Source organism: Zingiber officinale, chromosome 9A, assembly GCF_018446385.1.
Source record: "Zingiber officinale cultivar Zhangliang chromosome 9A, Zo_v1.1, whole genome shotgun sequence".
Lineage (NCBI taxonomy): Eukaryota > Viridiplantae > Streptophyta > Magnoliopsida > Zingiberales > Zingiberaceae > Zingiber > Zingiber officinale.
The window spans coordinates 120,772,390-120,786,857 of record NC_056002.1 but is presented as its reverse complement, the minus strand read 5'-3'; the positions used below and the strand labels follow the sequence as shown (position 1 = coordinate 120,786,857).

Here is a 14,468-nt window from a genome sequence, read left to right as displayed (position 1 = left end):
ACCTTACTATATACACATTTTCTAATTAGAAATCAAAAGCCACCTCCATGCTACAATTCAGTAGCCATCGTCAAATGGAGAGTATCATAAAAGACATGTAATGATGATGTCCATAAATATCTAAAAGAATGAAAGAAAATACATGAATAAATTAATTTTTGAGAAAAAAAATCCCATAGATAAAAAATTTAGGAAACATTCCTCGGTTTCTTTTCTTCAGTAACAGGGGGTATATTATATATCCATGAAGTCAAAGTAGAGTCGCACCTCCAGTGCTAGTTAATTTTCCTGATCTCCCTCAACTAATAAATAGCGATGGAACCAAGAAAATTTGTAGAAATACAATCAGCTTCACTAACATTATAGCACATCACAATAAAATTTCATTGCTTGCCTTTTATGCCAAATGAATCATCCAATTGTGTCAGATACTAATCTTCATCTCAATGCCACAGCCATCAATTTTTCTCAACTAGACCCTGTAGCATATGCAAGCAATCAGAAGTACCACCAAGAAAACTTACTCACTTTCTCGCATGCAATTGCCAGGCAAGAGGTGCAGAAACTGATCGACATGATGAAGTAGATAAGAAGGAAGATTAACAGCAGAATATGAACTAGGTATCGGACCCAACTTGCCAATAATTTCTTTAAAAGTGTATTCCTCTGGAAGCATGTCAAACAGGTCTGCTCCTCGACATATCACATCTTGAATTCTGTAAGGATTCAAGTAGTAGGCAAATCTCACACGATCAACATGGCTATACGCCTTCATCTTAAATATGAATTGACTTATGTAGCGAAAACAGAAGCTGCAATGCCAACCAGAATCAGCTAACAGATCATCCGTCTGACGGAAGTGAGCATATCTGGTCTTCCCTGAACGGTACCTGTGAATGGAAGCTCTCCAGCTCTTGCTATCAAGGTAAAACTCAAAAGAGTATAGATAATTACGGAGCTGCAGATGAAGTTTCTCAGGAATCTCGTCGCACCATCTCAGGAGGTCAATCGTATGGCCACTTGGGATTTCATCGACATCAGACATGATCAACAAGTCATCATCCTCGATACCTGCTATCTTTAGAAGCTGATCCAGGGCCACTCGCTGGTATGACTCCTCAACAAAAGGATTCTCTCCCTTCATGAACCTTCCCCCAATCTTGCCATAGGTTAGCCGTGACTCAGCAAACTTAAATCGTTTCCGGTTGTTGGCAAAAACGAGGGGTTTTATCAGACCAGTGAAGGTGGAATTTGATTCAAGGAGGACAAACTCTGAGACGTACGGACTGAGCTCTTGCCACCGGATCTCGAGCATATCGAGCTCGTTGCTGAATAAGACAGCATCGTAGACACGGCGAGGGTTGTCGCGGACGCCCCACCCATGAAGCTGGCAGAGGCGCTCCATCGAGACGTTGGGATGATAGTAGTGGGGGATAGTACGGAAGGGTTTGGGAGGGGACTCCCAGATGGGTCGGAGGAAATAGCTGATCTTTTGCCCATGCAAGTAGATGATGACAATGAGGATCGGAACTCCGATGAAGAGGAGAAGCAATGCCTTGAAATCGAACCCTCGGAGGGCGCACCGGAGTCGCGACATGCTGAGACCCGCCCTCGACATCTGCAGCAAAAGAAATCAAACGATGAAAAAGTAAGCAAACTTGAACAAATTGCTCGAGAAAAGGCCTACAATCCATACCCTTCTTTTCCAAAAATCGGTAAAAATTTGAAACTAAGCAAACAGACGAGGCCGACATTATCTAGACCTCGGATGGATAAACTGAAGAACAAACTAAAATCAAGCAGAAAAAAATCGAATTCACCGATTCCCAACCCTAATAAAGGTCTCCGGAAAAGGGAAGTGAATTAAAAATCACCTCGCCGCAGACGTCCTCGCAGATATCGTCGGTCTTCTTGGAACAATAGTATCCAGATTCCCGCATGATGAGCGGAAATGAAATCCAGAATCAGAAGGGAAGAAGGAAAACAAAAAAAAAAAATCAGAATAAAAATTTTCCGCCCAGAAAAGTCTCGAAGCTCCACAGCTCTGTCTGGCGATGCCAGGCACGGATCAGATCACAGCCGGTCGCCGTCTCGCCAGCGGCGACGTCCGGCCGCCTCCTCCGGCGCTCAAGATTATCCTCGCTATCTTCCTCGTTTTCGATGAATGGCGTGGGCCAATCGCAGCGCGAGCCCCTAAAAATCAGCCTGGCAGGAGGAACCGGGAAAGGAAACGACGACGACAGGAATCGATCCGATGGTGCCCCTCTCCTCCTCTCCTCCTCTCCTCTCGACCTCTTCTGCGTTTGTTCTCTTGCGTGGCTGTTGTGCTGCTCTGGCTTCGTCGATGTAACGACAGATTGTCATGCCTATTTTCCTCCTCGCCCTTTATATTTATAGATATTACTAAATCCAAGTATCGAACGGCCACCAGTACTTTCGTTTCCTCTTTCAAACTAACCATTTTAATTAATAGTTTCAAAATACTGAAGAGGATAATAATATCTGTAACGGATCACAGGACGTGAGATTAGCAATTGCTGGACGGTAAAAAATTTCGCTTAGCCCCTTGTGAGTTTTGTTTTTTTAAAGAACAAACCGTTTCATCAGTTTGCTTGACTCTCATTTATTTTACCCATCATCTTGATCATCATCATCAACTGAACTAGGGGTATTTTGATTATGAAATCGTACCATTTAATTGAGATGTCAGATTCGAGCACTTTCTGTATAGACTCTTATCAATTAAATAGTATCGTTCACTCAAAAATTCCTTCAGGATTTTCTGATAAGAGGCCGTTTCGACGGTAATGTCGATCACTATAAAAAATTTATCCATACAATTTTTTTTATCCCCTCGAATGGGTCTAATGGCTAGCATATGAGGTCAATGGCGTAGCCAGAGACTTTAAATACCCTGGGCTAAATTACGACAATAATAAAATATACATGTATACTAAACATTTAACAAACACATAATATTTATATCCCAATATCTTTTTACATAGTTCAAATTTCATACAAAATACTTCATCTACTTAAGCTGTGCTCGACGAGATTTTAGTGTATAAAACTCATCTATTACTGATTCCAAGTCTATTTTCTCAGACAATTGTCGTTCTATGTAGAGAATCATGCAATCAGAAAGTAAATCATCATCCATCTTGTTGCGACGTGCCGTTTTGAGAAATTTCATGGATGAAAAGGCTCTCTCTGCAGTTGCAGTTGATACAGGAAGAGTTAAGACAAGACGAATCAATCTCTGAATCATAACATAACTCTCAGCCTTTTTAGTCACAATCATTTCTCTATATAATACAGAAAGAGTAGAAATTTGTTGAAACTCATGATCACAAACTATGTCAAGTTGATAGTGTTCCAATTCAACTCTCAAAGCATGAATTTCTTGTTGACTAAAATCAGCCGGATAAAATTTTGATGCAAGCTTGCAAATATCGCCCATATTAAATTTTTTAAATGAATCAGTAGGATCCAAAGCTGAACAAAGAGCAAGAAGTTCCATTGTTGCCTCACTGAATCTACAATTTAGTTCCATCACTTGAAAATCTATTGCAGCATTAAAAATATTATAGTGATAGTGATGCTCAACTGTAACATGATCCCGTTGTTGACAATAACGATTAACTTTATAACCACAGCTCATATCAGGCATCTCAATATTATGTCGTTCACAAAAAACCTTTACTTTCACAAAAAATTCATCCCAACCATCTTCTCTAAATTTTAGAAGGATGACTTTTGTGGTTGAGACAAATTTTAAAGCATTCACAATGTCTTGTGATTTATTTTGTAGAGCTTGACAAAGAATGTCAGTGGTTTCTAAGATCTTTTCCATCAAAAACAACACAAATACAAACTCAAAACTCGTAATCATGTTGCATAAACCACAAGCTTCACCACGTATTGTACCATTTGGCCCATTTTCACTGAGATTTCCAAGGATCTTACAAGTTGCTGCATACATGTCTATCAAGTTCCTAACAGAATCATAATGAGAGCTCCAACGAGTAGCACCAGGTCTATGCAATGTACCAATTTGATTAGCTCCTGTACCAGATTCACACTCACCAATAGCCAACATATATGCAATCTCTTCTTGTTGAGCAGATTGTAAATCACTAAGACGTTTAGGAGACGAGGTGACGAAGTTTACAATGGAAGTCAAATAAGAAAAGAATTGCCAAATAGAAGGCACATCCTTAGCAGCTGCAACCAATGTTAACTGTAAACGATGAGCAAAACAATGTACATAATAGGCATATGGACAGTCTCTAAGAAATAATGCTTGAAGTCCATTCCATTCACCACGCATATTACTTGCACCATCATACCCTTGTCTTCTCATGTTGTGGATTTGAATATTGTGTTGAACAAAGATGTCAGAAATTGATTTCTTAAGGTTTGCTGATGTTGTGTCCTCAACACTCACAATCTCAAAGAAACGTTCCACCAAAAATCCAGAATTATTAACAAATCTGAAAATAAGAGACATTTGTTCTTTTTTAGATTCATCTTGAGCTTCATCAACAAGAATACAAAACTTGGCATCTCCCAATTCATCTCGAATCATTGTTCTCACTTTATTAGCAAGAATATGCAATATTTCCTTTTGAATTTGCGGAGAAGTGTATTTAGCATTTTGTGGGGCATTATGTAACACAACTTTTGCAATTTCATCATTTAAATGTGCTTGAAATTTCAACAATTCAATAAAATTTCCACGATTTAAGGAATTCTCTGACTCATCATGACCTCTAAAAGAACATCCTTGAGTTGCAAGCCATAATAAACCTTCAATTGTTGCCTTTAGGCGCAACCTATTCTTTATAATTTCTTCCGTAGATTGAGCATTCAACACTTTGTCAATATTTTGCTTTGGTTTCATCAAATCCTGAACACATTTCACACATCTATTATGTGATGAAGACAATGAACCAACATGAATAAGAAATGCACATTTTTCTCCATCATTAACTCTCTTCCAACTGTTAAACCCTTCAGAAACAAGTGCAGAACGAGCCATTGGATTACTTGTATTCTCAAAAAGAAAGCATGGAAAACAATATGCTTTGTCCTTTGAAGGTGAATATTCTAGCCAAGGAAATTGTTTGAACCAAACATATTGAAATCGCCGATTTTGCTTTCCAATTTTTGTTCTTGGATACTCAATAAGTTTGGATTGATAAGGACCTGCTTTGATATATGCTCTTCTAATCTCATCCCGCTCATTAACAGAGTATTCACAAATCAATTTTCGTAATCCTGGATCTCGTTCAATAGAAGAAATATCAAATTCTTCTTCTCTTTGTTCTATTGGCCTAGATACAAAATGAGGCTGTAAATCGGAAGTAGAGGATCCAACTGTTGATCTAAGAGGTATATCACATTGCAATTGATTATTAGATTCATACTGATCATCTCTTTTCCTAAAAAATGACAATAATGTTTTTGGCTTTTTATTTGAAGGTTGTTGGTGTTCCATTTATAACCTAAGAAAAAAAAATAACTATAAATTAATTATTTATAACTTAAGAACAAAAAAATAACTACCAATCAATTATAACAAACTCAATCATATTATTCATTTTATGATAAACTCAAACACAATAATAAATCAATTTATAATATCACAACTTTCCCTAGTATTAGAATCATAATTTTCAGATAATTTAAAATTTTAAATAATTTTAAAAAAATCACAACTACAAATCTAAAATTACCTGTGAGGCTATGATTTGTCACTTTAAGATAAAGAGAAGTCCACTGCCTACCCGTAAAATCCGGTGCTATGCTAAAACTTGAAATGCCTGAAATCAAAAATAAAAATAAAGGACTTAAAAAGGGAACAAATGTGAGAATTTAGAAGTAAACTTAGGACCTTTTACTCTTTTTTTTCAACCACAACAATCACAAATAATAATGAGTATCACATTTAGATTGACAGAATGTTTAAATTTCTCAAAAATTTAACCTAGGTTGGAAAAAACTTTCCTAAAAAACATTAGGGCAAATTAAAGCAACTATGATTCTATGAAGAACAATCTCTACTGTTATTCTGGTAAATCCATCATACATGACGATCCCCAGATCGTCAAGACTAAACTCACACAAAACATTCTAAGAGCTACGAAATTCCTATAAGGGTGAAGCAACTAGCAAGGAAGACGAAGCAATGGCGTAGTCAGTACTGGGCAATTGAACAATGACAAGGAATAAAACATATGTATGAGCAATTGAACCAGTATCAGAACAATGACAAGGGATGCCACAAGGAAAGAAACATAAACTTCAAAAATGCTTTTGAACTAAAATCCCATCAAAGCTGGAAAATAAATAAAAATTAAAATCAAGAACATGATGAAGATACTTTTGTAGATGTTCTTACTTCTTGAGTCAAATCAGTTGCTGTTTTTTTTTTTTTTCATTTTTGAAACATACTTGGGACCTTTTCGTATTTTGTAACTCCTCCAAGTCCAGTAAGACGAATAAAAATCAAATGCAGAACAATATAATTGCACAGATGGCAGAATGAAATATGCCAAAGAATAAATATATGACAGCAGAAGTATTGAGACGAAGGAACCAAATTACCAAAGAATTCACAAATCATTAAAAAAAAAAAGAAGTGGAAATTGCTGTTATAGAACAGGAGAGCATTTGAGATTTGGAGATCTGGAGAGGTTGGATTTTGAGTCTTTGACGAAGGACGAAGAAGATGTAGAGGGAGATTAGTAGATTACCACTTAGTAGTGCAGCAGTGCTTGAAAAGGTATTGCAAGAGGAAGAGGCTGAGCGAGGACTGAGGAGAATCGGCGCCTCGGCAGCTCAAGATTTGCAAGAGGCTAAGCGAGGAGAACCGGCGGCTGAAGAGTGAAGAAGGAGATGATGTGCTGACGGCTGAAGATTGAAGAAGGATAGAAGGTGGCAACGATTACTGCCTCGATGTGTTCGTCGTGCTAGAGGAGGAGGGCGGCGAAAAATTGCTAGGTTACCACTGTGCAGTGGGCTCGATGTGTTTACTGCACTGGGCGGTGAAAAAAAAAACCTAGGAATTAGGGAGTTAGGTGTTAAAAATTGCTGGGCTGCACTGGGCTGAAGCCCAGTGCAGCCCAGTACTGACTACGCCATTGTATGAGGTGTTACTACCAATGAGGTTTGGGGTTCGAATCTCGGTAAAGCCGAGGTAAATATCTCCCTTATGTGCTAGTCACTATTCCAAAGGCTAGTAGTCATCCGTGATTTACCTCTTCCGTGTTAACCTTGGGACGAATTTACAGGAGGCGCTAGAAACGAACATATTCATCTTTTTACCGCCAATTGATTAAAAACAAGTGATGTTACATGAGTATCATATTGGTATCTATCTGATAACAACATTTACCGAACCATTTTTATATTATTTATTTCTCGCATTAAGGTTTTAAAATTTCTAAAACGCATAGCACCTCCTTATTACGCCCCCTTTCTTTATTAGCATCCGGAGTCGACTGTTATAAATACTATCCTTAAATTATCATTGTTGAGGTTAAATATCTCAAAAATACTTTAAATCAAATTTATTTTATTGTATTCGTTATATCATTTTGATTTTGAATGTAATCATGCCCTTACATAGATTTTATAGCATACATTTAGAGATATGAGTTTTTTAAATTAATATAGCGAGTTGTATAATGGTATTGCCAGATCGCATAAAATTTAACAGTTGGGTTTTGATTACAAATTTAAGACAGTAAATTTAGAATGGACTTATGCAGTTAACTATTTATAACGGGTGACTATGTTAGATATACCATCAAAGTTTACATTAGAAATAAAGAGATCTTTATTAATAAGCCTTTTTAATAGAATAAAAAATAAATTTATAAGGATTTATACTTAAAATATATAATATTAAATCATTATGAAAATATATAAATTCTTTTAATCTTAATAAGTGATATTAGAATTATGATCCAGATCGGATGTCATATGAGGTGACCTTGAAAGAAGTTGAGGGGAGACTCAAAGTAGATTAAGAGTACTGATTAAATGCTTCCGGTAAGTCTTGAAATAGGTCCAAAGTGATCGGATATTTACGGAGAGATCCGGAGCAGGTTAAAAGTGATCGAGTGTTTGAAGGAAAACTTGAAATAGGTCAAAAGTGACCGAATGTTTGAGAGAAGCTTGTAGCAAGTCAAGAATGATCAAATATTTGAAGAGAAACCTGAACCATGTGAGTAATAGTATTTTTTTTAATTAAGGATTGTTAAAAATATAATCAAAATCTCTATTAAAAATAGATAGAAGAAATTATGAATTTTTAAAAGTAAAAAATATCTTCATTAATATGAACATTTTTAGAAATAATCTAAAAATAAATCCATAAACACTTATGCAGAACATAAATTTGCTATGCTTTGTTTGAGTTGTGTTTTTAAAATTCTAAAACTTTGGTAACCGAAATCAGTAATATGAAACCTACGTACACAGACGAGTAAAAATGTTGATTTGATAATTTATGAATTAAAAAAAATCAATCTATCTAATTTTATAAAAAATCTTCATGCAGCAAAATTGATTCCCACGTCGATTATAAGCGTTTAAGAAGACAAAAAAAATATAGTTTCACTATTTATGACAAGCGTAGGATAAAATATAAAGTGTATTATAAAAAATATTTTATTGATCTTATATTGTCATATAATATAAACGAAAGTAATCTATATGAATATTTTAACTTTTAAAGAATCATATATGATCCCACTTTATGTTTTTTACAAATGCAAAATCATTTTTTTTTTAATGTAAAAGTACCTTAATATTCATTCAGTACTCATGTGACAAAAATGAAAGTAGATGTGGAAAGAGTCTAAGGCACCTGATGGGTTTAAATTCCAAAGCGCGAGTAACTTAGTTGATCCATCAGATAAGTTTAAAGTATGAACGGCTCCTCATTTAGCCGTCAACGTCTTACATTTTTTATTTTACTAGAAAAAAAAACTCTATAATACACTATAATTAACATTCAAATCATAAATACCTAAATAAACTGTTGAACACTGCTGTACCGGGGCAAATACTTTGATGATCCATGCATATGATAAAATGAAGGCAAACATTAGCTTGAAAGTCCAAAGAGTAAAAATATGATTGCATTTTATTTTGTCAAGAATACGTTTAGGATCATTCAGATTTTCTTTTTTATATTCAACTTCCTTATTCATTAAGGTTTCGTGTAGTTGGTCAAGATCCTTAATGAGCCAACGTTCATTAACTAGAAAACATCACATTTTGGATTAAAATAATAATAATAATAAAAAACAATCCTTAAAATGAGTAGCGGATAGGAAAGCCTACATATAGCGAGGCGTAAGTAGAGTGAGAGGTTAAAGTGATTACTAGACTTGACCACACTCTTTGGACTCGATTCATCCTATTCCTTCAATTGGGTTATTTGACTCCACCTATTTAGTCATCGGATCCCTCCGACTTAGTTTATCCAATTCCTTCAGCTCGGCCATCCGACTCTGTCTATTGAGTCACCAAACCTCTTTGACTTGGTTCAATCGACTCTTTCAGTTCGGTCATCCAACGTTGGGGCCTACATTCTATGTGGCTTGCCGTACCATTTTTCTCGAAGAACATTAGTAACATAGTTGTTTCTCCCAAAAGATGTGGACAACGTAGCCGTTTCTCCCAGAAGACATTAGCAAATGCATGAGTAATCTAGGGGCACAACTACAGTTCTTTAAAAGGTCGCATGTTTCTACAAGTGTAGGTATGCACACACTGACATCTAAACTCTTCTACTACTCTACATCTTATACCTTTCCCATCATCATGCCGAGTCCATCCTCAATGGCCATTCTAATGTCTAGTTAAGTGTTGCAGATATCCCAAACATTTTCTTTATCATCGAAGCATCCAAGATCTCTCCCTCAACAGTTGCCTCCCATTGACTCGCCAACCGTGATCTTAGACAAGAACAAATTGACGTCGTCTGTGGAAAATGCTTGAACTAAGATGTTGAGATGGTAGAACTCGGGAGAACTATCGAGGGTCCTAACCCCATAGGAGATGTAATTTGTGGTGAGGCTATCACCATGGCCAGGGAAGAGTTCCAAGTATTAGTTGATCACATTAGTTGGACCGTGTTGTACTCGACGAGGAATGAGAGACACCTCAGTTGAGGCGATAGGTACTTCCTCAAGAGTCGGATTTGCAGGCGGGAGTCTTTGCAGAACCCATTATATTGCACTAATTTGCAGGCGATAGGTACTTGAACTAATATGATTTTGGGAGGCTCGACCGATGGAGACTCAAACTGAGTCAAGAAGACTTATGCCGAAGGCTCGAGAGTTACAAAATTGGCTCCAAATCTCGGCCGGAGGAAGGCCCCTCCAATTAATTTTGGCCCCTGAGATTTGGAAGGGGTAACTACTCCCCATGAGGATGCACTGGTGATATGGGCTGCCATACCTAATTACAACGTGATGAGAGTCTTTGTTGACACAGAGAGCTTAGTGAATATGATTTTTTAAAATGCTTTTGACCATATGCAGATAGATGGACATAAGTTGTGATCCATCTCTATAGCGTTGTCTGGGTTTACTTAATCATGAGGTTGAGTCGCTTAGGTAGATCAATCTCCTGTTATCCTTGGGAAACGAATCTTGGAAGGGAACTCGGACTGCTATCTTCATAGTGGTCGATGTTTCATCTACTTACAATGTGATCCTAGGACAACTCGCTTTGAGCTCGTTCTGAGTCATGGTTTCTATCTATTACTAGACGAAGTTTCCCTTTGGACGACCAAGTGAGCAAAGTTAGGGGTGACTAGATAGCCGCAAGAAAATGCTATGTTGAGGAGGTACGAGTTGACTTGCAAAAATTCAAAGAACCCGAGGGGTTGAGGTTCAACTCATTCACGACATTCCTCTAGATCGTTTGACTAAGGAACATGAAGAAGTATCATTAGTGCCTGAGAAGTCTAAGCAGACTATGCGGGTGGCAATCGACCTCCCTTTAGAGTTGAAACAAAAGGTAATTAGCTGCTTATCTTTCAACCAAGATGTCTTTGCTTGGTATGTTCAAGAGGTCATGAGAGTATCATCCTTGGTCATGGAACACCTTCAACACCGACATAGAAGCTAGGCTGGTTCGATAGAAGAAATGACATTTCAAGCTCGAATAAGACAATATAACTAGAGCCAAGATCACCAAGCTCTTGGAAGCCAACCATATTCGGGAGGTTCATTTCCTAACCTCGTTGGCTTATTTTGTGGTGGTTCCCAAGCTTGGGGCAAATGGAGTTGCATGGACATACGGGACCTCAACAAGGCTTGCCTGAAAGACTACTATCCCTTACCTCGAATGGATCAATTGGTAGACTTGACATTGGGCTATGAACTTATATGCATGCTGGATGAATATCAAGGCTACCACCAGATTTTCTTGGTGGTTCAGAATCAAGAAAATATTAGTTTCGTCACCTCAGATGGAACTTTTTGCTACACTATTATACTTTTTCGGCTAAAAAATATAGGAACAAAATATCAATGGTTGATGAATCGTGTATTCAAGTAGCAGGTTAGGAGTGTTGATGTTTATGTTGATGACATTCTGATCAAGAGTACCCGGGCCAAGAACCTGATTAGTGACATCAAGGAAACCTGTGGCATGCTATGTCGATATGGTCTTAAGTTAAATCTGAACAAGTGCTTGTTCGGAGTCAAGAGCGGTAGTTTCCTTGGATGCATCTTAACCAAACTAGGAATCGAGATCAACCGGGAGAAAGTTTAAACACTATGGAATATACTTGCACCAAAGAACCTCAGGAAGACATAGAGGTTAGTCCGACAAATCACGACACTCTACCAATTCTTCTCTAGATCAACCGACAAGAGCTTACCCTTCTTTAAAGTTCTCCGGAAGTCAATTTAGTTTGAGTGTGATAATAAGTGTGAACATGCATTCACAGAATTCAAGGTATACTTATCTAGTTTGCCTCTTCTCTCTAAACCTACTGTAGGGGAGATACTCTAGCTCTATTTAGTTGCAACCAAAGGAGCAGTCAGCTCAGTTCTATTCTGGCAAGAGGGTGGCATCCAACAAGCTATCTATTTTGCCACTCATCTTCTAAAAGATGATGAGACTGGATATTCTACTTTTGAAAAGTTGGCTCTAAATCTAGCCATGACGGCTCACAAACTACGATCGCATTTCCTCTTCCACCCCATCATCGTACTCACCAATACCACCCTGGGATAGGTATTGACTAATACTGAGACCTCAGGATGACTTATCAAATGGACAATGAAAGCTTAGCGAGTACGACATACAATACCCAGGACCGCTATCAAAGCACAAGAACTAGCTGACTTTTTAACCGAGACTCCTGGGTATGAGTTGAATGAGACTTGGAGGATTTTCGTATATGGTTTATCTAGGAAACAAGGAATTGGAGTAAGGGTACTATTGATCATACCCCTTGAGGAGGTGTTGCAACTAGTTATATAGCTAAACTTCCAAGCCTATAATAATAAGGTTGAATATGAGGCATTGTTAGTCAGGCTTTGAGCTGTCAAATAAGTTGGTGCCTCATGAGTTATCATTCACTCTGACTCCCAACTGGCTACACAACAACTCGCAGGAACATTTGAAACCAAGAATAATACTCTAAGTTTATGATGTGGCTTTCGAAAAATTAAGAGCCAGATTTTACGAGGTTGTCCTCTAGATGATACCCAGAGCCAAAAATTAAAAAGCAGATGAACTCACCAAAATGACTAGTGCCTTGGCCACATGATCTTGGATAACTCGGTCACCCAAGTTCAGTTACTTGCACATGTTGACCATGCACCCGACCTCAATAACTTAGTCAACTGGTGAACTCCGTTTATCTCCTTCCTCAAGGAAGGGACGTTGCTCAAGCACTAAGAACAAATTCGACTTCTCAAAAGGCGGGCAACTCGGTTCACTCTAGTCGCGAGCTGTTTATATAAAAAGGCATTCTTTTGTCATCAGGTCAGATGCCTCAGCCCCCAAAATGTTGAGTATGCCACACATGAAATCTACCAAGGCAGTTGTGGCAATCACATAGGCAGTTAGACTCTTACTATGAAGGTCTTGCTGGTAGGATACTTTTGGTTGACTCTACATATGGACATGACTTAGCTTGTTTGCATCTACGTCAATTGTCAGAAGTATTAAAATCTCTCATGATCTCCTATTGAAATATTAAAGACATCCATCGTTTCTTGCCCCTTTGACCAGTGGAGAATGAACATCGTCGACTCCTTTCCAATCAAACTCAATCAAAAAAGTTCTTCTTGGTGGTGGTCGACTATTTCTCTAAGTGAGTGGAAGTCAAACCTTAACTCGGAAAATGGAAAAATACATACTCAAGTCCCTATGGAAGAACATCGTCGGTCGATATGACCTCCCACGTAGGTTGGTATCTAATAATGGTTGGCAGTTTCAAGGGCGCAAACTCAAAGAGTGGTGTGAAGGCTTTGACATTCAGCAAACCTTCACCTTGGTCGCTTACCTTCAGACTAACGGGCAAGTGATATTGGTCTTAACTGTCACACACACAAATCAAATTAATAATTACTACTTAACCAAACCGCTTAACCTACACTAAGGTAGTATAGTAGGGGGCTCGAGTCGTCTCTCTCGTTGAACCAGTGGTAGGACGATTATTTTAAGACAAAATCGAACTAAGGGGATTTTGTTTGAGGGTTGTTCTCTAAACCTAATGCGATAAATGAGATTCTAACTAACTAACATTGGTGAACCTATGGCGTAGTATTATTCTACATTATGGATAACATCATAAATATGCATAAATAAAATTAAAATTTTAGCTAACTATCAAAGATTACCCTGCATCGTATTGTCACACTACAACACAAGAGCATCCCTTAATAGGCATGATACAAAAACAATGGAATTGAAAGATAGATAATTAAATAATGTAAATGCAGAGGAAACAACCAATATGAACAAGAAATAAATCTTAATTAATCAATCCAATTCTCTCAATCAAACCCAATAAGTATTCCGCCTGTCACACATGGAGCACTGAGGAAGGAAATCGCTGTTACTCAAAAACCTCCTGACTTCCGTGGATGACAACGCTATTGGTTGGAGATATAGCAGTTGACGATGGAAGTGCAACTTCCTACAAGCCACTGCTTTTTGAAGTCGGCTGGATGAATAGAACTCCGGCCAAGATCCAATAGCCCTGGTTTTGCCTTCTTCACTGTTTCTAGTAGAACTAGAGGTGATGCCAGAATTTGGCAAAAATCTAGCTATATTCTTCGACGAAGAGCAAATGAATCACTAGTACAACGCTGAGCCGCTATTCACCATTTTTGGAAGAACTCATAATTCTGATTCTGTATATAGAGGTGGGAATGAGCCAGAGAATATCCAAAGAAGTCCTCTGGCGAAGGGGGAAATGG

At 37.8% G+C, this 14,468-nt stretch overlaps 2 protein-coding genes and 1 long non-coding RNA gene across 4 annotated transcripts; all 3 read right to left on the bottom strand.

Moving 5' to 3' along the window:
* Positions 1 to 360: 360 nt before the first annotated feature.
* On the bottom strand, positions 361 to 2,361 carry LOC122021110. The gene is made up of 2 exons (XM_042579196.1): positions 1,875 to 2,361; positions 361 to 1,618 (listed from the first exon to the last, which is right to left on the bottom strand). The coding sequence occupies exons 1-2, from the start codon at positions 1,938 to 1,940 to the stop codon at positions 521 to 523; spliced, it is 1,164 nt and encodes a 387-aa protein (XP_042435130.1). The 5' UTR covers positions 1,941 to 2,361; the 3' UTR covers positions 361 to 520.
* Positions 2,362 to 3,031: 670 nt separating this feature from the next.
* Positions 3,032 to 4,588, bottom strand: LOC122019533 (zinc finger MYM-type protein 1-like). The gene has a single exon (XM_042576990.1). It carries the CDS (start codon positions 4,586 to 4,588, stop codon positions 3,032 to 3,034), a length of 1,557 nt encoding a protein of 518 aa, XP_042432924.1.
* A 190-nt stretch (positions 4,589 to 4,778) lies between these two features.
* LOC122018836 lies at positions 4,779 to 7,032 on the bottom strand. 2 transcript variants are annotated; one of them, XR_006121921.1, is made up of 3 exons: positions 6,759 to 7,032; positions 5,739 to 5,825; positions 4,779 to 4,909 (listed from the first exon to the last, which is right to left on the bottom strand). It is a non-coding gene; the product is annotated as an uncharacterized LOC122018836 (long non-coding RNA). The 2 variants fall into 2 exon arrangements; XR_006121922.1 differs by lacking the exon at positions 4,779 to 4,909 and adding an exon at positions 5,426 to 5,507.
* Between the last annotated feature and the right edge of the window lie 7,436 nt (positions 7,033 to 14,468).